Below are 21085 nucleotides of genomic sequence, written 5' to 3'. Positions count from 1 at the left end.
TCTGTGCAGAGTTTACACTTTCCAGTCTGTGCAGAGTTTACACTTTCCAGTCTCTGCAGAGTTTGTACTTTCCAGTCTGTGCAGAGTTTGCACTTTCCAGTCTGTGCAGAGTTTGCACTTTCCAGTCTGTGCAGAGTTTGTACTTTCAAGTCTGTGCAGAGTTTGCACTTTCCAGTCTGTGCAGAGTTTGCACTTTCCAATCTGTGCAGAGTTTGCACTTTCCAGTCTGTGCAGAGTTTGCACTTTCCAGTCTCTGCAGAGTTTACACTTTCCAGTCTCTGCAGAATTTGCACTTTCCAGTCTGTGCAGAGTTTGCACTTTCCAGTCTCCGCAGAATTTGCACTTTCCAGTCTGTGCAGAGTTTGCACTTTCCAGTCTCTGTAGAGTTTACACTTTCCAGTCTGTGCAGAGTTTGTACTTTCCAGTCTGTGCAGAGTTTGCACTTTCCAGTCTGTGCAGAGTTTGCACTTTCCAGTCTGTGCAAAGTTTGCACTTTCCAGTCTGTGCAGAGTTTACACTTTCCAGTCTGTGCAGAGTTTGCACTTTCCAGTCTGTGCAGAGTTTACACTTTCCAGTCTGTGCAGAGTTTGTACTTTCCAGTCTGTGCAGAGTTTACACTTTCCAGTCTGTGCAGAGTTTACACTTTCAAGTCTGTGCAGAGTTTGTACTTTCCAGTCTGTGCAGAGTTTACACATTCCAGTCTGTGCAGAGTTTGTACTTTCCAGTCTGTGCAGAGTTTACACTTTCCAGTCTGTGCAGAGTTTACACTTTCCAGTCTGTGCAGAGTTTGCACTTTCCAGTCTGTGCAGAGTTTGTACTTTCCAGTCTGTGCAGAGATTACACTTTCCAGTCTGTGCAGAGTTTACACTTTCCAGTCTGTGCAGAGTTTGTACTTTCCAGTCTGTGCAGAGTTTACACTTTCCAGTCTGTGCAGAGTTTACACTTTCCAGTCTCTGCAGAATTTGCACTTTCCAATCTGTGCAGAGTTTGCACTTTCCAGTCTGTGCAGAGTTTGCACTTTCCAGTCTCTACAGAGTTTAGACTTTCCAGTCTCTGCAGAATTTGCACTTTCCAGTCTGTGCAGAGTTTGCACTTTCTTGTCTCTGCAGAATTTGCACTTTCCAGTCTGTGCAGAGTTTGCACTTTCCAGTCTCTGCAGAGTTTACACTTTCCAGTCTGTGCAGAGTTTGTACTTTCCAGTCTGTGCAGAGTTTGCACTTTCCAGTCTGTGCAGAGTTTGCACTTTCCAGTCTGTGCAGAGTTTGCACTTTCCAGTCTGTGCAGAGTTTACACTTTCCAGTCTGTGCAGAGTTTGCACTTTCCAGTCTGTGCAGAGTTTGCACTTTCCAGTCTGTGCAGAGTTTGTACGTTCCAGTCTGTGCACAGATTACACTTTCCAGTCTGTGCAGAGTTTACACTTTCCAGTCTGTGCAGAGTTTGTACTTTCCAGTCTGTGCAGAGTTTACACTTTCCAGTCTGTGCAGAGTTTGTACTTTCCAGTCTGTGCAGAGTTTGTACTTTCCAGTCTCTGCAGTGTTTGCACTTTCCAGTCTGTGCAGAATTTGCACTTTCCAGTCTCTGCAGAATTTGCACTTTCCAGTCTGTGCAGAGTTTACACTTTCCAGTCTGTGCAGAGTTTACACTTTCCAGTCTGTGCAGAGTTTGCACTTCCCAGTCTGTGCAGAGGTTACACTTTCCAGTCTGTGCAGAGTTTACACTTTCCAGTCTGTGCAGAGTTTACACTTTCCAGTCTCTGCAGAGTTTGCACTTTCCAGTCTCTGCAGAGTTTGTACTTTCCAGTCTGTGCAGAGTTTGTACTTTCCAGTCTGTGCAGAGTTTGCACTTTCCAGTCTCTGCAGAGTTTGTACTTTCCAGTCTGTGCAGAGTTTGCACTTTCCAGTCTCTGCAGAGTTTACACTTTCCAGTCTGTGCAGAGTTTACACTTTCCAGTCTGTGCAGAGTTTACACTTTCCAGTCTGTGTAGAGTTTGCACTTTCCAGTCTGTGCAGAGTTTACACTTTCCAGTCTGTGCAGAGTTTACACTTTCCAGTCTGTGCAGAGTTTACACTTTCCAGTCTCTGCAGAGTTTGTACTTTCCAGTCTGTGCAGAGTTTGCACTTTCCAGTCTGTGCAGAGTTTGTACTTTCCAGTCTGTGCAGGGTTTGCACTTTCCAGTCTCTGCAGAGTTTACACTTTCCAGTCTATGCAGAGTTTGCACCTTCCAGACTGTGCAGAGTTTACACTTTCCAGTCTGTGCAGAGTTTACACTTTCCAGTCTGTGCAGAGTTTACACTTTCCAGTCTGTGCAGAGTTTACACTTTCCAGTCTGTGCAGAGTTTACACTTTCCAGTCTGTGCAGAGTTTGCACTTTCCAGTCTCTGCAGAGTTTGCACTTTCCAGTCTCTGCAGAGTTTGTACTTTCCAGTCTGTGCAGAGTTTGTACTTTGCAGTCTCTGCAGAGTTTGCACTTTCCAGTCTGTGCAGAATTTGCACTTTCCAGTCTCTGAAGAGTTTGCACTTTCCAGTCTCTGCAGAATTTGCACTTTCCAGTCTCTGCAGAGTTTACACTTTCCAGTCTGTGCAGAGTTTACACTTTCCAGTCTGTGCAGAGTTTACACTTTCCAGTCTGTGCAGAATTTGCACTTTCCAGTCTCTGCAGAGTTTGCACTTTCCAGTCTGTGCAGAGTTTACACTTTCCAGTCTGTGCAGAGTTTACACTTTCCAGTCTGTGCAGAGTTTGTAATTTCCAGTCTGTGCAGAGTTTACACTTTCCAGTCTGTGCAGAGTTTACACTTTCCAGTCTCTGCAGAGTTTGTACTTTCCAGTCTGTGCAGAGTTTGCACTTTCCAGTCTGTGCAGAGTTTGCACTTTCCAGTCTGTGCAGAGTTTGTACTTTCAAGTCTGTGCAGAGTTTGTACTTTCCAGTCTGTGCAGAGTTTGCACTTTCCAGTCTGTGCAGAGTTTGCACTTTCCAATCTGTGCAGAGTTTGCACTTTCCAGTCTGTGCAGAGTTTGCACTTTCCAGTCTCTGCAGAGTTTACACTTTCCAGTCTCTGCAGAATTTGCACTTTCCAGTCTGTGCAGAGTTTGCTCTTTCCAGTCTCTGCAGAATTTGCACTTTCCAGTCTGTGCAGAGTTTGCACTTTCCAGTCTCTGTAGAGTTTACACTTTCCAGTCTGTGCAGAGTTTGTACTTTCCAGTCTGTGCAGAGTTTGCACTTTCCAGTCTGTGCAGAGTTTGCACTTTCCAGTCTGTGCAGAGTTTGCACTTTCCAGTCTGTGCAGAGTTTACACTTTCCAGTCTGTGCAGAGTTTGCACTTTCCAGTCTGTGCAGAGTTTACACTTTCCAGTCTGTGCAGAGTTTGTACTTTCCAGTCTGTGCAGAGTTTACACTTTCCAGTCTGTGCAGAGATTACACTTTCAAGTCTGTGCAGAGTTTGTACTTTCCAGTCTGTGCAGAGTTTACACATTCCAGTCTGTGCAGAGTTTGTACTTTCCAGTCTGTGCAGAGTTTACACTTTCCAGTCTCTGCAGAGTTTACACTTTCCAGTCTGTGCAGAGTTTGCACTTTCCAGTCTGTGCAGAGTTTGTACTTTCCAGTCTGTGCAGAGATTACACTTTCCAGTCTGTGCAGAGTTTACACTTTCCAGTCTGTGCAGAGTTTGTACTTTCCAGTCTGTGCAGAGTTTACACTTTCCAGTCTGTGCAGAGTTTACATTTTCCAGTCTCTGCAGAATTTGCACTTTCCAATCTGTGCAGAGTTTGCACTTTCCAGTCTGTGCAGAGTTTGCACTTTCCAGTCTCTACAGAGTTTAGACTTTCCAGTCTCTGCAGAATTTGCACTTTCCAGTCTGTGCAGAGTTTGCACTTTCTTGTCTCTGCAGAATTTGCACTTTCCAGTCTGTGCAGAGTTTGCACTTTCCAGTCTCTGCAGAGTTTACACTTTCCAGTCTGTGCAGAGTTTGTACTTTCCAGTCTGTGCAGAGTTTGCACTTTCCAGTCTGTGCAGAGTTTGCACTTTCCAGTCTGTGCAGAGTTTGCACTTTCCAGTCTGTGCAGAGTTTACACTTTCCAGTCTGTGCAGAGTTTGCACTTTCCAGTCTGTGCAGAGTTTGCACTTTCCAGTCTGTGCAGAGTTTGTACGTTCCAGTCTGTGCACAGATTACACTTTCCAGTCTGTGCAGAGTTTACACTTTCCAGTCTGTGCAGAGTTTGTACTTTCCAGTCTGTGCAGAGTTTACACTTTCCAGTCTGTGCAGAGTTTGTACTTTCCAGTCTGTGCAGAGTTTGTACTTTCCAGTCTCTGCAGTGTTTGCACTTTCCAGTCTGTGCAGAATTTGCACTTTCCAGTCTCTGCAGAATTTGCACTTTCCAGTCTGTGCAGAGTTTACACTTTCCAGTCTGTGCAGAGTTTACACTTTCCAGTCTGTGCAGAGTTTGCACTTCCCAGTCTGTGCAGAGGTTACACTTTCCAGTCTGTGCAGAGTTTACACTTTCCAGTCTGTGCAGAGTTTACACTTTCCAGTCTCTGCAGAGTTTGCACTTTCCAGTCTCTGCAGAGTTTGTACTTTCCAGTCTGTGCAGAGTTTGTACTTTCCAGTCTGTGCAGAGTTTGCACTTTCCAGTCTCTGCAGAGTTTGTACTTTCCAGTCTGTGCAGAGTTTGCACTTTCCAGTCTCTGCAGAGTTTACACTTTCCAGTGTGTGCAGAGTTTACACTTTCCAGTCTGTGCAGAGTTTACACTTTCCAGTCTGTGTAGAGTTTGCACTTTCCAGTCTGTGCAGAGTTTACACTTTCCAGTCTGTGCAGAGTTTACACTTTCCAGTCTGTGCAGAGTTTACACTTTCCAGTCTCTGCAGAGTTTGTACTTTCCAGTCTGTGCAGAGTTTGCACTTTCCAGTCTGTGCAGAGTTTGTACTTTCCAGTCTGTGCAGGGTTTGCACTTTCCAGTCTCTGCAGAGTTTACACTTTCCAGTCTATGCAGAGTTTGCACCTTCCAGACTGTGCAGAGTTTACACTTTCCAGTCTGTGCAGAGTTTACACTTTCCAGTCTGTGCAGAGTTTGTACTTTCCAGTCTGTGCAGAGTTTACACTTTCCAGTCTGTGCAGAGTTTACACTTTCCAGTCTGTGCAGAGTTTACACTTTCCAGTCTGTGCAGAGTTTGCACTTTCCAGTCTCTGCAGAGTTTGCACTTTCCAGTCTCTGCAGAGTTTGTACTTTCCAGTCTGTGCAGAGTTTGTACTTTGCAGTCTCTGCAGAGTTTGAACTTTCCAGTCTGTGCAGAATTTGCACTTTCCAGTCTCTGAAGAGTTTGCACTTTCCAGTCTCTGCAGAATTTGCACTTTCCAGTCTGTGCAGAGTTTACACTTTCCAGTCTGTGCAGAGTTTACACTTTCCAGTCTGTGCAGAGTTTACACTTTCCAGTCTCTGCAGAATTTGCACTTTCCAGTCTGTGCAGAGTTTACACTATCCCGTCTCGGCAGAGTTTACACTTTCCAGTCTGTGCAGAGTTTGTACTTTCCAGTCTCTGCAGAGTTTGTACTTTCCAGTCTGTGCAGAGTTTGTACTTTCCAGTCTCTGCAGAGTTTGCACTTTCCAGTCTGTGCAGAATTTGCACTTTCCAGTCTCTGCAGAGTTTGCACTTTCCAGTCTCTGCAGAATTTGCACTTTCCAGTCTGTGCAGAGTTTACACTTTCCAGTCTGTGCAGAGTTTACACTTTCCAGTCTGTGCAGAGTTTACACTTTCCAGTCTGTGCAGAGTTTACACTTTCCAGTCTGTGCAGAATTTACACTTTCCAGTCTCTGCAGAATTTGCACTTTCCAGTCTGTGCAGAGTTTATACTTTCCAGTCTGTTCAGAGTTTACACTTTCCAGTCTCTGCAGAGTTTGCACTTTCCAGTCTGTGCAGAGTTTGCACTTTCCAGTCTCTGCAGAGTTTACACTTTCCAGTCTGTGCAGAGTTTGCACTTTCCAGTCTCTGCAGAGTTTGTATTTTCCAGTCTGTGCAGAGTTTACACTTTCCAGTCTGTGCATAGTTTGTACTTTCCAGTCTGTGCAGAGTTTGTACTTTCCAGTCTGTGCAGAGTTTGCACTTTCCAGTCTCTGCAGAGTTTACACTTTCCAGTCTGTGCAGAGTTTGCACCTTCCAGACTGTGCAGAGTTTACACTTTCCAGTCTGTGCAGAGTTTACACTTTCCAGTCTGTGCAGAGTTTGTACTTTCCAGTCTGTGCAGAGTTTACACTTTCCAGTCTGTGCAGAGTTTACACTTTCCAGTCTGTGCAGAGTTTACACTTTCCAGTCTGTGCAGAGTTTGCACTTTCCAGTCTCTGCAGAGTTTGCACTTTCCAGTCTCTGCAGAGTTTGTACTTTCCAGTCTGTGCAGAGTTTGTACTTTGCAGTCTCTGCAGAGTTTGCACTTTCCAGTCTGTGCAGAATTTGCACTTTCCAGTCTCTGAAGAGTTTGCACTTTCCAGTCTCTGCAGAATTTGCACTTTCCAGACTGTGCAGAGTTTACACTTTCCAGTCTGTGCTGAGTTTACACTTTCCAGTCTGTGCAGAGTTTACACTTTCCAGTCTCTGCAGAATTTGCACTTTCCAGTCTGTGCAGAGTTTACACTTTCCCGTCTCGGCAGAGTTTACACTTTCCAGTCTGTGCAGAGTTTGTACTTTCCAGTCTCTGCAGAGTTTGTACTTTCCAGTCTGTGCAGAGTTTGTACTTTCCAGTCTCTGCAGAGTTTGCACTTTCCAGTCTGTGCAGAATTTGCACTTTCCAGTCTCTGCAGAGTTTGCACTTTCCAGTCTCTGCAGAATTTGCACTTTCCAGTCTGTGCAGAGTTTACACTTTCCAGTCTCTGCAGAATTTGCACTTTCCAGTCTGTGCAGAGTTTGCACTTTCCAGTCTGTGCAGAGTTTACACTTTCCAGTCTGTGCAGAATTTACACTTTCCAGTCTGTGCAGAGTTTACACTTTCCAGTCTGTTCAGACTTTACACTTTCCAGTCTCTGCAGAGTTTGCACTTTCCAGTCTGTGCAGAGTTTGTACTTTCCAGTCTCTGCAGAGTTTGTACTTTCCAGTCTGTTCAGAGTTTGCACTTTCCAGTCTCTGCAGAGTTTACCCTTTCCAGTCTGTGCAGAGTTTGCACTTTCCAGTCTGTGCAGAGTTTACACTTTCCAGTCTGTGCAGAGTTTATACTTTCCAGTCTGTGCAGAGTTTGTATTTTCCAGTCTGTGCAGAGTTTACACTTTCCAGTCTGTGCAGAGTTTACACTTTCCAGTCTGTGCAGAGTTTGTACTTTCCAGTCTGTGCAGTGTTTACACTTTCCAGTCTGTGCAGAGTTTACACTTTCCAGTTTCTGCAGAGTTTGCACTTTCCAGTCTGTGCAGAGTTTACACTTTCCAGTCTGTGCAGAGTTTGTACTTTCCAGTCTGTGCAGAGTTTACACTTTCCAGTCTGTGCTGAGTTTACACTTTCCAGTCTGTGCAGAGTTTGTACTTTCCAGTCTGTGCAGAGTTTACATTTTCCAGTCTGTGCAGAGTTTACACTTTCCAGTCTGTGCAGAGTTTGTACTTTCCAGTCTGTGCAGAGTTTACATTTTCCAGTCTGTGCAGAGTTTACACTTTCCAGTCTCTGCAGAGTTTGCACTTTCCAGTCTGTGCAGAGTTTACACTTTCCAGTCTGTGCAGAGTTTACACTTTCCAGTTTGCGCAGAGTTTGTACTTTCCAGTCTGTGCAGAGTTTGCACTTTCCAGACTGTGCAGAGTTTGCACTTTCCAGTCTGTGCAGAGTTTGCACTTTCCAGTCTCTGAAGAGTTTGTTCTTTCCGGTCTCTGCAGAGTGTCATGATATTCAGGTAAACATCATAGCACATACATACATACATACTGATGGACAGATCAACGGACCAATCAACACACACAACACGACAGCCAATCACAGGCAAGAGCTTACACAGTACAGAACAGGGAACACAACACTTCCTGGGCACTCGAGCAGGAGACGGCTCAGGGCACAGAGCTCATTACAAGCCACTCAGACATGTGCTGAGTGCCACTCCAAGATAGAATTAGGAATAAGTCCACAGAATCAAGGGTCATGATCGAACCTCAGTAAACAGTTTACCAGTGGAAATAGATGTTTGAAATAAAACTGAGTTGTACCATTCGCAACCGTGTTGGTTCGTCTGTGTAGCAGAGTACCCAACACTTCATTGTACCAGGAGAGACTTTGGTACCTACCTACAAATCCTCCGGAATCTGCCATCCTGCGCCATGGACACAGTCAACACACCGCAGCCGCTGCAAGTCGCTGGAAACCTCGGTGTAAATTGGAAGTCGTTCAAGCAGCGATTCCAGCTCTTTCTGGAAGCCAACGAAAAGGAAAGCGCCTCGGACACCAGAAAGATCGCCATCCTCCTCTCCACGGCAGGTCAACACTCTTCCACACATGGAAGTTACTCTCCGTAACTTCCGCCGACCCCGCCGAACAGGCCATGGCTTTGGCTGTCGGGCACGCTCAAGTCGGATCCACCTCACCTTAGCCTCCGCAATCGAAGCCTGTGTCCTGCACGAAAACGCGACTAGCCGCTATACCCAATTTCAGGTGGCTGAATCGGCGCGGCGGGGGTCCTACGCGGCCAGATCGGCGAGGCAGGCACCCTACGAGGCCGAACGGGTCCAGGAGATTGAGTTCCTCCCGGCCCGCGGCCCGGACGAGGGCGGCCATTTTGCGCGCATTTCGAGGCCTCCCGCGCTTGTGCGCGTCAAAAACTACGGCCATCCATGTCTACAACTCCCTGGTGTTCGCGGAAGGCGAGGAGAAGACCAAATACAAGACGGTCCTTCTCAAGCTCGACCAACACTTCAACGTCGAGGTCAACGAGAGCTTTGAGAGGTATTTCTTCCAGCAGCGCCTGCAAGGTAAGGATGAGCTCTTTCAGTCATTCCTTACCCATCTCCGCATCCTCGCGCAGTCCTGCGGTTACGACACCACCTGCGATTCCATGATTCGGGACCAGATCGTTTTTGGGGTCACCCCGGGTACCCTACGCAGCAGCTCTTAAAAATAAAAGGCCTCACCTTAGCCTCCGCAATCGAAGCCTGTGTCCTGCACGAAAACGCGACTAGCCGCTATACCCAATTTCAGGTGGCTGAATCGGCGCGGCGGGGGTCCTACGCGGCCAGATCGGCGAGGCAGGCACCCTACGAGGCCGAACGGGTCCAGGCGATTGAGTTCCTCCCGGCCCGCGGCCCGGACGAGGGCGGCCATTTTGCGCGCATTTCGAGGCCTCCCGCGCTTGTGCGCGTCAAAAACTACGGTAACACTGAGGGACGTGATGCGCAGGCGCGCTCGACGCAAGACCGGACTGCGCATGCGCAGTGGCGCAACGAACGCCATGACGTCACGACGTGCGGCAACTGTGGAGCCGCACATTTAAAGCGGCAACAGCACGGTTCGATTCCCGTAACAGCCTCCCCGAGCAGGCGCCGGAATGTGGCGACTAGGGGCTTTTCACAGTAACTTCATTTGAAGCCTACTTGTGACAATAAGCGATTTTCATTTCATTTTCATTTCACAAGAACCCGACAATGCCTCCGCTGTGGCAAGGTGGGCCACTACGCTGCTTGCTGTCGAGCAGCTCAACCTGTCAATGTTCCCCAACTCCGACAACCTCGCAGGGACATGCGGATCATTCAGCCTCCTTATTACGAGTCGTGCCCAGATGATATCCAGACCAGTGACACAGACGACTGGGACGCCTTCCGTGTTGCGGTCATTGATGGGAACCGAATGTCTCCAGCCAGGACCCACCAGCCGGTGCAAGTTAACACGATCAATCCGGGTGATGAATGGTGTGACACCCTAACGGTCAACCGATCACCGATAACATTCCGTCTGGACACTGGCGCCTCCACCAACCTGATAGCATGGTCAGCCTTCTACACCATGAAGGTCAGACCACCAATTCGGCCATCCCGTTGCAGGATGGTCGACTACAACGGGAACGTTATCCCGGCTATGGGATCCTGCCAGCTCCAGGTGACACACAACACACACACGGCCACACTCTCATTCAAGATAGTCGGATAATCGAAGGACTCCCTGCTAGGCGCACAGGCATGCAAGGCTCTCCACCTCGTGCAACGAGTCCACTCTCTCTCTACAGACGGCACATCTGACTTCCCGGATGCAGAGTTCAGCGCACAGCTCCACTCGCTCCTCGCCCACAACCAGGAGGCATTCGAGGGCATGGGAACACTGCCCTACACCTACAGAATTCGGCTCAAACCGGACGCCACCCCGGTCATTCACGCACCTCGCAGGGTCCCAACGCCACTCAAAGACCGCCTCAAGCAGCAGCTGCAGGATCTCCAGGACCAAGGGGTCCTATCCCGGGTCACGGAGCCCTCGCCATGGGTCAGCTCCATGGTGTGTGTTAAGAAGCCCTCCGGCGAGCTCCAGATCTGCATTGATCCAAAAGACCTCAACAACAACATAATGAGGGAACACTACCCCATACCCAAACGGGAAGAGATCACGAGCGAAATGGCCCGGGCTAAAACCTTCACGAAACTGGATGCCTCGAAGGGTTTTTGGCAGATCCAACTGGATCCGTCCAGCCGAAAGCTGTGCACCGTCAACACCCCTTTCGGCAGGTTCTGCTACAACCGAATGCCATTTGGCATCATCTCGGCATCCGAGGTCTTTCATAGGATCATGGAGCAGATGATGGAAGGCATCGAAGGGGTGCGCGTCTATGTGGACGACGTCATCATCTGGTCCACCACACCACAGGAGGACATCTATCGTCTCCAGCACGTCTTTGCGCGCATACGGGAAAACGGCCTGCGCCTCAACCAAGCCAAGTGTTCTTTCGGCCAAACCGAGCTGAAGTTCCTGGGGGACCACATTTCCCGGTCAGGGGTCCGTCCCGATGCAGACAAGGTGAGCGCCATTACAGCCATGCCGCAGCCGGCAGACAAGAAAGCAGTGCTACGCTTCCTAGGCATGGTCAACTTCCTGGGGACGTTCATTCCCAACCTTGCCTCCCACACGACAGCTCTGCGCCACCTCGTCAAGAAGTCCACGGAGTTCCAGTGGCTACACACACACCAGCAGGAATGGGAGGAGCTCAAACTTAAGCTCACCACAGCACCGGTATTGGCGTTTTTCGACACATCTCGTGACACTAAAATCTCGACTGATGCCAGCCAGTCCGGCATTGGGGCGGTGCTCCTACAGCGGGATGACACTGCGTCATGGGCCCCGGTCGAATATGCCTCGCGGGCCATGACCCCCACAGAACAGCGCTACGCGCATATCGAAAAGGAGTGCCTGGGCTTGCTAACCGGGTTGGACAAGTTCCATGACTATGTGTATGGTCTCCCCCGGTTTACCGTTGAGACTGACCACCGCCCCCTGGTCAGCATCATAAATAATGACCTGAACGAGATGACCCCTCGCCTCCAGCGCATCCTACTTAAACTTAGGAAGTATGACTTCCAACTGGTCAACACCCAGGGTAAGGACCTTATCATTGCGGATGCCCTATCCAGAGCAGTGAGCACACCGCCCGATTCGGAGGGGTTCGTCTGTCAGGTCAAGGCGCAGGTGGCTTTCACATCAGCAAATCTGCCAGCTGGTGACTCCAGTCTGGCCCGTATTCGCCGAGGGACTGCAGCTGACCCCCTTCTACAACGTGTGATGCGCCACATGACGGGAGGGTGGCTCAAAGGGCAGTGCCCGCAGTTCTACAATGTCCGAGACGACTTGGCCGTCATTGATGGTGTCCTTCTAAAGCTGGACCGGATTGTGATTCCGCACAGCATGCACAAGCTGGTCCTCGACCAACTACACGAAGGCCACCTGGGGGTCGAGAAGTGCAGACGGAGGGCCCGAGAGGCGGTATACTGGCCGGGCATCAGTGATGACATTGCCAATATGGTGCTCATCTGCCCCACCTGCCAAAGGTTTCAACCGGCGCAACCTCCTGAGACATTTCTGCCCCATGAGCTGGTGGCGTCCCCCTGGGCGAAGGTGGGTGTGGACCTCTTTCACGCATTCGGCAGGGACTATGTCATCGTCATTGACTACTTTTCCAACTATCCAGAGGTCATACGCCTGCACGATTTGACATCGTCCGCTGTCATAAGGGCCTGCAAAGACACCTTCGCTCGCCACGGCATTCCGATGACTGTCATGTTGGACAATGGGCCCTGTTTTGCCAGCCAGGAATGGTCATCTTTTGCTGCCTCGTATGGTTTCACACACGTGACGTCCAGCCCTCTGCATCCCCAATCCAATGGAAAGGCGGAGAACGGCATTCACATTGTCAAGCGGCTCCTCTGCAAGGCTGCTGTTGCCGGATTGGGTTTCTGCCTAGCCCTGCTGGCCTATCGCTCCGCCCCACTAGCCACTGGCCTCTGACCAGCCCAGCTGTTGATGGGTCGCGCCCTCGGGACCACTGTGCCTTCCATTCTGGCACCCACAACCAACCATGCTCCGGTACTACACAGAATGCAACAGCAGCGCGGTCGCCAGAAGAGGGCATATGACACACGGGCAACTGATCTTCCCGCCCTGGCCCCTGGAGACGAAGTCCGCATCCACCTACCAGAAGGTGGCTGGTCAGCACCTGCCAAAGTTCTCTGACGCGTGGCTCCCCGCTCATTCCTGGTTCGCATGCCTGATGGATCCATTTGTAGGCGCAATCGCCGGGCTCTTCGCCTACTTCCACGCTCGCTACGGGACCTTACACCGACACCGCGCCCTCCTGTTGTTCCCGATATCGACTTCGTGGAGCTGCCTGCCACCATGCCCCTTCCGCCATCGCCCGTGGCCAGGCCCATTCCTCAGCCGGTGGTTCCAGACCTACCCTTCAGGCGGTCAACCCGAATTCGTCGCCCACCTACTAGACTGGACTTATGAGACTGTACAGTGTACATTGCACTCATACTACCACTGTGTTAATATGTTTATGTTCTTATCGTTACAGGAATTTGTTTTGTCGTTCAACATTTCCCCGTTCTTTGTTTATGGTACAACCTCGTTGTTATGTCACACCCGACATCGCCCCTTGTATATAGTTTAGCCCCTTGTACATGCTGTAAATATTGCACACACACATATTTAGCTACACTCAGTACACATCTCTATTTATGACCACGTAGGCACATGTTCTTGTAAAAAAGGGGGGAATGTCATGATATTCAGGTAAACATCATAGCACATACATACATACATACTGATGGACAGATCAACGGACCAATCAACACACACAACACGACAGCCAATCACATGCAAGAGCATACACAGTACAAAACGGGGAACACGACATTTCCTGGGCACTAGAGCAGGAGACGGCTCAGGGCACAGAGCTCATTACAAGCCACTCAGACATCCACCATGTGCTGAGTGCCACTACAAGATAGAATTAGGAATAGGTCCACAGAATCAAGGGTCATGATCGAACCTCAGTAAACAGTTTACCAGTGTAAATAGATGTTTGAAATAAAACTGCGTTGTACCATTCGCAACCGTGTTGGTTCGTCTGTGTAGCACTTCACAGAGTTTGCACTTCCTCACCGTGTCTGCGTGCGTTTCATCCGGGTGCTCCAGTTTCCTCCCACAGTCCAAAGATGTGAAGATTAGGTGTATTGGCCATGATAAATGCGCAGGGATAGCGCAAGGGAGTGGGCCTAGGTAGAGTGCTCCTTCAGAGCTTTGGTGCAGACTCGAAGTGCTGACTGGATTCCATCTGCACTGTGGGGTTCTGAGAGAGACAGAGAAAGACAGAGAACAGGAGCATGAGACAGAGACAGAATGAGAGAGATGCAGAGAGACAGCTTCTCTCTCTGCCTTTCTCTGCCTCACTCTGTCTCTCTATCTCTGTCTCTCTCTCGCACCTTCAGGTTGTTTCACTCTCTCTGTCTCTGTGTCCCTCTCTCGGTCTCTGTGTCCCTCACTCTCTCTCTCTGCACCTCACTCTCTCTCTCTGCACACTCTCTGACTCTATCCTTCAGCTTGTGCCGCACACTCTTTCTCACTCTCTTACTCGTTCTGTGCTTTTCTCGTATTTTGAACTGCCAAAATAAACAATAAAACAGGTTTCCCTCTGGGTTCTACCGTGTTCAGCTAATAACATCTCAGGGAGTGGGTGGGGAGCAGCAAAGGGCCGTGAATATTTCAGGAGAGAGATAAAAGCAAATGACTGCGGATGCTGGAATCTGAAACGAAATAGAAAATGCTGGAAAATCTCAGCAGGTCTGGCAGCATCTGTAGGGAGAGAAAAGAGCTAACTTCTCAAGTCCAATGGCTCTTTGTCAAAGCTTTGACAAAGAGTCATTGGACTCGAAACGTTAGCTCTTTTCTCTCCCTACAGATGCTGCCAGACCTGCTGAGATTTTCCAGCATTTTCTCTATCATTTCAGGAGAGGGAGCGGGGCTGAGTTGATCGACACAGGAGGTCTCCAAGGACAACCGAGAGGGGTGAAGTGTGAGGGATGAACCTTCGGAGCCTCCGACGGAGATCGTTATCTTCTTGAGTGTCACGATCAGTCCTCTTGACATCACCTGCAGTGAGAGAGAGAACAGGATAATTCACACAGTGGTTAGCACTGCTGCCTCACAGCCCCAGGGTCCCGTGCTCAATTCCGGCCTCGGGTGACTGTGTGGAGTTTGCACTTTATCCCCATGTCTGCATGGGCTTTCTCCGGATGCTCCGGTTTCCTCCCACAGTCCAAAGATGTGCAGGTTAGGTGGATTGGCCATGCTAGATTGCCCCTTAGTGTCGAAGGGTTAGGTAGGGTTACGGAGTTACAGGGATAGGGTGGAGGGGTGAATTTAAGCAGGGTGCTCTTTCCAAGGCTGGTGCAGACTCAATGCCCGAATGCACTGTAGGGATTCTATGATTCTATAAGAGTGTCAGAGGTCAGGGAGCACGCAGGGGTTTGGGGATAGAGAGCATAGGAATGGGTGAGGGTCCAAGTGCAGTGTTCAGGGTCTGTCGTCTAGTTGCGGGATGAGCCATATGTTCTTACCAGGTAGAAGACATCCAGGTCACGCTTTCCCAGGGCAGACAGAGCCTTGATGATGTAGTCAACGTTTACATCCAGTTCCGAATCACATGCCAGTTCCTGACTATGTTTGCTGATGGAGAGGTAACTGTTAGATCTGGAGTAGAAGAGTTTAGCAGTGTGCCGGGCTTTCCCATGAATGGGTGAGGGTCTCCATAGGACCTGATTATTGAACTGGTACATTGCCTACAGGGAGAGAGAGAGAGGGAACGAGAGAGGCAGGAGAGAAACAAGTCAACGAATGCCAGTCTCTATCCACAGGAAACAATATGTTTATTCCCAAAATTAAACCCAGCATAATCCTCCAGCCTCCCAACAAATCAACCCTTTAAATATCCCCCAAAACAACCCTCTCACTTCCCACTCAAACCGTAATACACCCTCTCAGTCTCTACTGTCATTAATACCCCCGATAAACCCCTCTCATTCCTAACTCAGTCACTAATACCCTCAATAAACCCTTCTCATTCCCCACACGGTCACTAACACCCCCGATAAACCCCTCTCAGTCCTCACTCAGTCACTAATACCCTCAATAAACCCTTCTCATTCCCCACTCAGTCACTAATATCCCCGATAAACCCCTCTCATTCCCCACTCAGTCACTAAAACCCTCAATAAACCCCTCTCAGCCCTCACTCAGTCACTAATACTCCGATAAACCCCTCTCATTCCCCACTCAGTCACTAATACCCTCAATAAACCCCTCTCAGCCCTCACTCAGTCACTAATACTCCTATAAACCCCTCTCATTCCCCACTCAGTCACTAATACCCTCAATAAACCCCTCTCAGCCCTCACTCAGTCACGAATACCCTCAATAAACCCTTCTCATTCCCCACTCAGTCACTAATACCCTCAATAAACCCTTCTCATTCCCCACTCAGTCACTAATACCCCCGATAAACCCCTCTCATTCCCCACTCAGTCACTAACACCCCCGATAAACCCCTCTCATTCCTAACTCAGTCACTAATACCCTCAATAAACCCTTCTCATTCCCCACTCAGTCACTAATTCCCTCAATAAACCCTTCTCATTCCCCACTCAGTCACTAATACCCCCGATAAACCCCTCTCATTCCCCACTCAGTCATTAATACCCCCGATAAACCCCTCTCATTCTCCACTCAGTCACTAATACCCTCAATAATCCCCCTCCCATTCCCCACTCAGTCACTAATACCCCCGATAAACCCCTCTCATTCCTAACTCAGTCATTAATACCCTCAATAAACCCCTCTCATTTCCCACTCAGTCACTAATAACCCCGATAAACCACTCTCATTCCCCACTCAGTCACTAATACCCCCGATAAACCCCTTCTCAGTCCTAACTGAGTCACTAATACCCTCAATAAACCCTTCTCATTCCCCACTCAGTCACTAACACCCCCTATAAACCCCTCTCATTCCCCACTCAGTCACTAATACTCCGATAAACCCCTCTCAGCCCTCACTCAGTAACTAATACCCTCAATAAATCCCTCTCAGCCCTCACTCAGTCACTAATACTCCGATAAACCCCTCTCATTCCCCACTCAGTCACTAATACCCTCAATAAACCCCTCTCAGCCCTCACTCAGTCACTAATACCCCCTATAAACCCCTCTCATTCCCCACTCAGTCACTAATACCCTCAATAAACCCCTCTCAGCCCTCACTCAGTCACAAATACCCCCGATAAACCCCTCTCATTCCCCACTCAGTCACTAATACCCTCAATAAACCCCTCTCATTCCCCACTCAGTCACTAATACCCCCGATAAACCCCTCTCAGCCCTCACTCAGTCACTAATACCCTCAATAAACCCCTCTCAGCCCTCACTCAGTCACTAATACTCCGATAAACCCCTCTCACTCCTGAGTCACTAATACCCTCAATAAACCCCTCTCATTCCCCACTCAGTCACTAATGCCCTCAATAAACCCCTCTCAACCCTCACTCAGTCACTAATACCCCCGATAAACCCCTCTCATTCCCCACTCAGTCACTAATACCCCCTATAAACCCCTCTCATTCCCCACTCAGTCACTAATACCCTCGATAAACCCCTCTCAGTCCTCACTCAGACACTAATACCCTCAATGAACCCCTCTCAGCCCTCACTCAGTCACTAATACCCCCAATAAACCCCTCAGGCCTCACTCAGACACTAATACCCTTGCTAAACCCCCCCCCCATTCATTCCCCACTCAGACACTAATACCCCCAATAAATCCCTCTCAGTCCTCACTCAGTCACTACTACTCCTGATAAACCCACTAATACTTCAATAAACCCCTCTCATTCCCCACTCAGTCACTAATACCCCCGATAAACCCCTCTCTTTCCCCACTTAGGCACTAATACTCCAATAAACCACTCTCATTCCCCACTTAGTCACTAATACCCCCGATAAACCCCTCTCATTCCCCACTCGGACTAATACCCCCAATAAACCCCTTTCATTCCCCACTCAGTCACTGATACCCCAATAAACCCCCTCTCATTCCCCACTCAGTCACTGATACCCCAATAAAACCCCTCTCATTCCCCACTCTTAATAATAATCTTTCTTGTCACAAGTAATTAACACTGCAATCGAGTTACAATGAAAAGCCCCTAGTCACCACATTCCGGCGCTTTTTCAGGTACACAGAGGGGGAATTCAGAATGCACAAATTCCGAACAGCACATCTTTTGGGACTTGTAGGAGGAAACCTGAGCACGTCTGAACACCTGGAGGAAACCCACGCAGACACGGGGGGAACGTGCAGACTCCGCACAGTGACCCAAGGCAGGAATCAAACCTGGGACCCGGGCGTGATACCATTGTGCTGCAGTGCCGCCCCCGCCACTCATTCCCCACTCATTCCCTAATATCTCCAATAAACCCCCCACTCATTCCCCACTCAGTCGTTAATAACCCCGATAAACCCCGCACTCAGTCACTAATAACTCCGATAAACCCCTCTCATTCACCACAAAGATACTAATACCCCCGATAAACTCCTCTCATTCCCCACTCATTCACTAGTACCCCCGATAAACCCCTCTCACTCCCCACTCAGTCGCTAATAACCCCGATAAACCCCGCACTCATTCCCCGCTCAGTCACTAATAACCCCGATAAACCCCGCACTCATTCCCCACTCAGTAACTAATAACCCCAATAAACCCCCTCTCATTCCCCACTCAGTCACTAATAACCCCAATAAACCCCCTCTCATTCCCCACTCAGTCACTAATAACCCCGATAAACCCCCCTCTCATTCCCCACTCAGTCACTAATAACCCCAATAAACCCCCTCTCATTCCCCACTCAGACATTAATACCCCCGATAAACCCCCTCTCATTCCCCACTCAGTCACTAATAACCCCAATAAACCCCCTCTCATTCTCCACTCAGACATTAATACCCCCGATAAACCCCCTCTCATCTCCCACTCAGTCATTAATAACCCCAATAAACCCCCTCTCATTCCCCACTTAGACATTAATACACCCGATAAACCCCCTCTCATTCCCCACTCAGTCACTAATACCCCAATAAACCCCCTCTCATTCCCCACTCAGACACTATTACCCCCAATAAACCTCCTCCCATTCCCCACTCAGACACTAATACCCCAATAAACCTCCTCCCATTCCCCACTCAGGCACTAATACCCCCGATAAACCCCTCTCACTCCCCAGACACTAATACCCCCGATAAACCTCTTCTCACTCCCCACTCAGACACTAATACCTCCGATAAACCCCCTTTCGTCCCCCACCCAGTCATTAATACCCCCAATAAACCCCTGCATTTCCCACTCTGACTCCCATATTTCAATCAACCCATCCACTCAGTCAATGCTCTCCAAAATTGTCCCCTCTCATATTAACCCTCACTCACAATGAAGGAGACGGATTCAGAGCCCCAGGACGATGTGTCCAGTGAGAAAGGTGCGATCCCATTCTCATCAGTGCTCACTTTCTCTGCACCAGGTATCATAGAGTTAAACAGGTAGATTGTCGCATTCGATACAGGACCCCCTGTGGAATATTGCATTCGAATCTGTGCAATGAGAAAGACGGGTTAACATAATCAAACAGAATGAGAGGTGTTTAATCATGTTTATGTTACACAATGTGTGCAGGGAAGTGTACCCCTGTATATATTACACAGAGCTTAACACTGTAGATATTACACAGTGTACGAAGTAGTGTTTAACCTTGTATTTATTACATAGTGTGTATAGGAGATGTTAACCTTGTATATATAACACATTGGGTGGGATTCTCCATCAGCCGGCGTCAAAATCGGGAAAGGCGATTGGGCGGTGAATCGGTCCTGATGCTGAAATTGTGACGGGCGCTGATTTCACGCCAAATCGCAATTCTCCGGTGCCTCGACAATGGTGCCCAGGCGTTTTATTCTGCATTGTACAGTTAACGCCGTTTGCATATTTAGCGGGCCTGACCTGGTATTCTCCGGAGCCTCCGTGATGCTCCGCCTCTGCCGGGGGGAATTCACGATGGCGAGGTTCACTTGTGCTTTTAAAAATCAGGAAACAAGCACCATGCGGATGAGGGGAGAGAGGGGGTAGGACATGCAGAGGCACGACTGTGGGCTGCCGTCTTGGCTGGCTGGGAGGAGTGGAGGCCCCTGCCAGGGCCGAGGGGGTGGGGTGACGGGGGGTGACCAGGGGTGGGGCCGGGTGAGCCCCCACAGGACCAGAGTGTTCAGGCACGGACTGCCATCGCAGCAGCCTGAAGGGTACGCACCCTGCTAACATGTCGGCCTTTCATCCCCTGCAGACAATGGATATTGAATACAACCAGCAATGGCGGTCTGCCAGCTCGTCGCCGCAGCCCTGGGGGATGTACTGCAACTGTACGAGCTGGAGCTGCACAAGGAGGAGGAAGCTACAGCAGTGGAACGTGCCCCAGAGGAACTGGAGACAGCCGGTCAGGAAGGAGAGCTGGCCCCCCAACAGGCTGAGGAGGGGGAGGAGATGCAAAGGAGATGCCGCATGAGGCGTCTTGTGTACCGGCAGCGCCTGTCATTCGAGGACCTGCCGGACCCCGGGCATGGCATCGAAGACTCCAGCTGAGCAGAGGGATAGTAGGAGAGATCTGCCGGATCATGACGAACCTGGCACTGCGGGGGAATGGGTAAAAACACCCGTTTCCGTTGGCTGTCAAGGTGAAGATCGCCCTGAACCTCTACGCCATGTGGTCCTTCCAGGCGCCGAGTGGGGATCTGTCCGGAATCTCAGGGCTCGTTGCACAAGTGCATCTGCGCCAGAACTGAGGCTCTATACTGATTGATTGATTGATTTTTATTGTCACATGTACCGAAGTACAGTGAAAAGTTTTTTTCTGCGGCCAAGGGAACGTACACAGTACGTACATAGTAGACGAAAGAATAATCGACAGAGTACATTGACAAATGGTACATCGACGAACAGTGATTGGTTACAGTGCTGAACAAGGGGCCAAACAAGAGCAGCAGAGGGAGTCATGAATAGTGTTCTTACAGGGAACAGATCAGTCCAAGGGAGAGTCATTGAGGAGTCTAGTAGCTGTGGGGAAGAAGCTGTTCCTCTGTTTGGACGTGCGGGTCTTCAGACTTCTATATTTTCTGCCTGATGGAAGGGTCTGGAAGAAGGCAATGCCTGTGTAGGAGGGGTCTCTGAGAGGGAGTAGACAGAATCAATGGGAGGGTGGCGAGCTTGTGTGATGCGTTGGGCTGAGTTCACCACACTCTGCAGTTTCTTGCGATCTTGGGCCGAGCAGTTGCCATACCATGCAGTGATGCAGCCGGATAGGATGCTCTCTATCGCACATCTGTAGACGTTTGTGAGAGTCGATGCAGATATGCTGAATTTCTTCAGCTTCCGTAGGAAGTAGAGACGTTGTTGGAATTCTTTGACTGTTGCATCAACGTGAGTGGACCAGGACAGACTGTTGGTGATGGTGACCCCCGGAACTTAAAGCTATCGACCATCTCCACTTCGGAGCCATTGATGTAGATGGGGGGGG

At 49.5% G+C, this 21085-nt stretch overlaps 1 protein-coding gene across 1 annotated transcript in view; it reads right to left on the bottom strand.

Moving 5' to 3' along the window:
- Positions 1–21085, bottom strand: part of LOC140392867 (alpha-2-macroglobulin-like) — a 525178-nt gene that overhangs the window by 239932 nt on the left and 264161 nt on the right. The window contains exons 11-13 of the mRNA XM_072478610.1: positions 18954–19115; positions 15038–15259; positions 14507–14570 (exon numbers count right to left, since the gene is read on the bottom strand). Of these exons, the coding sequence (XP_072334711.1) occupies positions 14507–14570; positions 15038–15259; positions 18954–19115 (448 nt within the window). The remainder of the gene's footprint in view (positions 1–14506; positions 14571–15037; positions 15260–18953; positions 19116–21085) is intronic.

The sequence above is a fragment of the Scyliorhinus torazame genome, chromosome 16 (genome assembly GCF_047496885.1).
Source record: "Scyliorhinus torazame isolate Kashiwa2021f chromosome 16, sScyTor2.1, whole genome shotgun sequence".
Classification (NCBI taxonomy): Eukaryota; Metazoa; Chordata; class Chondrichthyes; order Carcharhiniformes; family Scyliorhinidae; genus Scyliorhinus; species Scyliorhinus torazame.
This window is presented reverse-complemented; position numbering and strand designations above follow the sequence as displayed.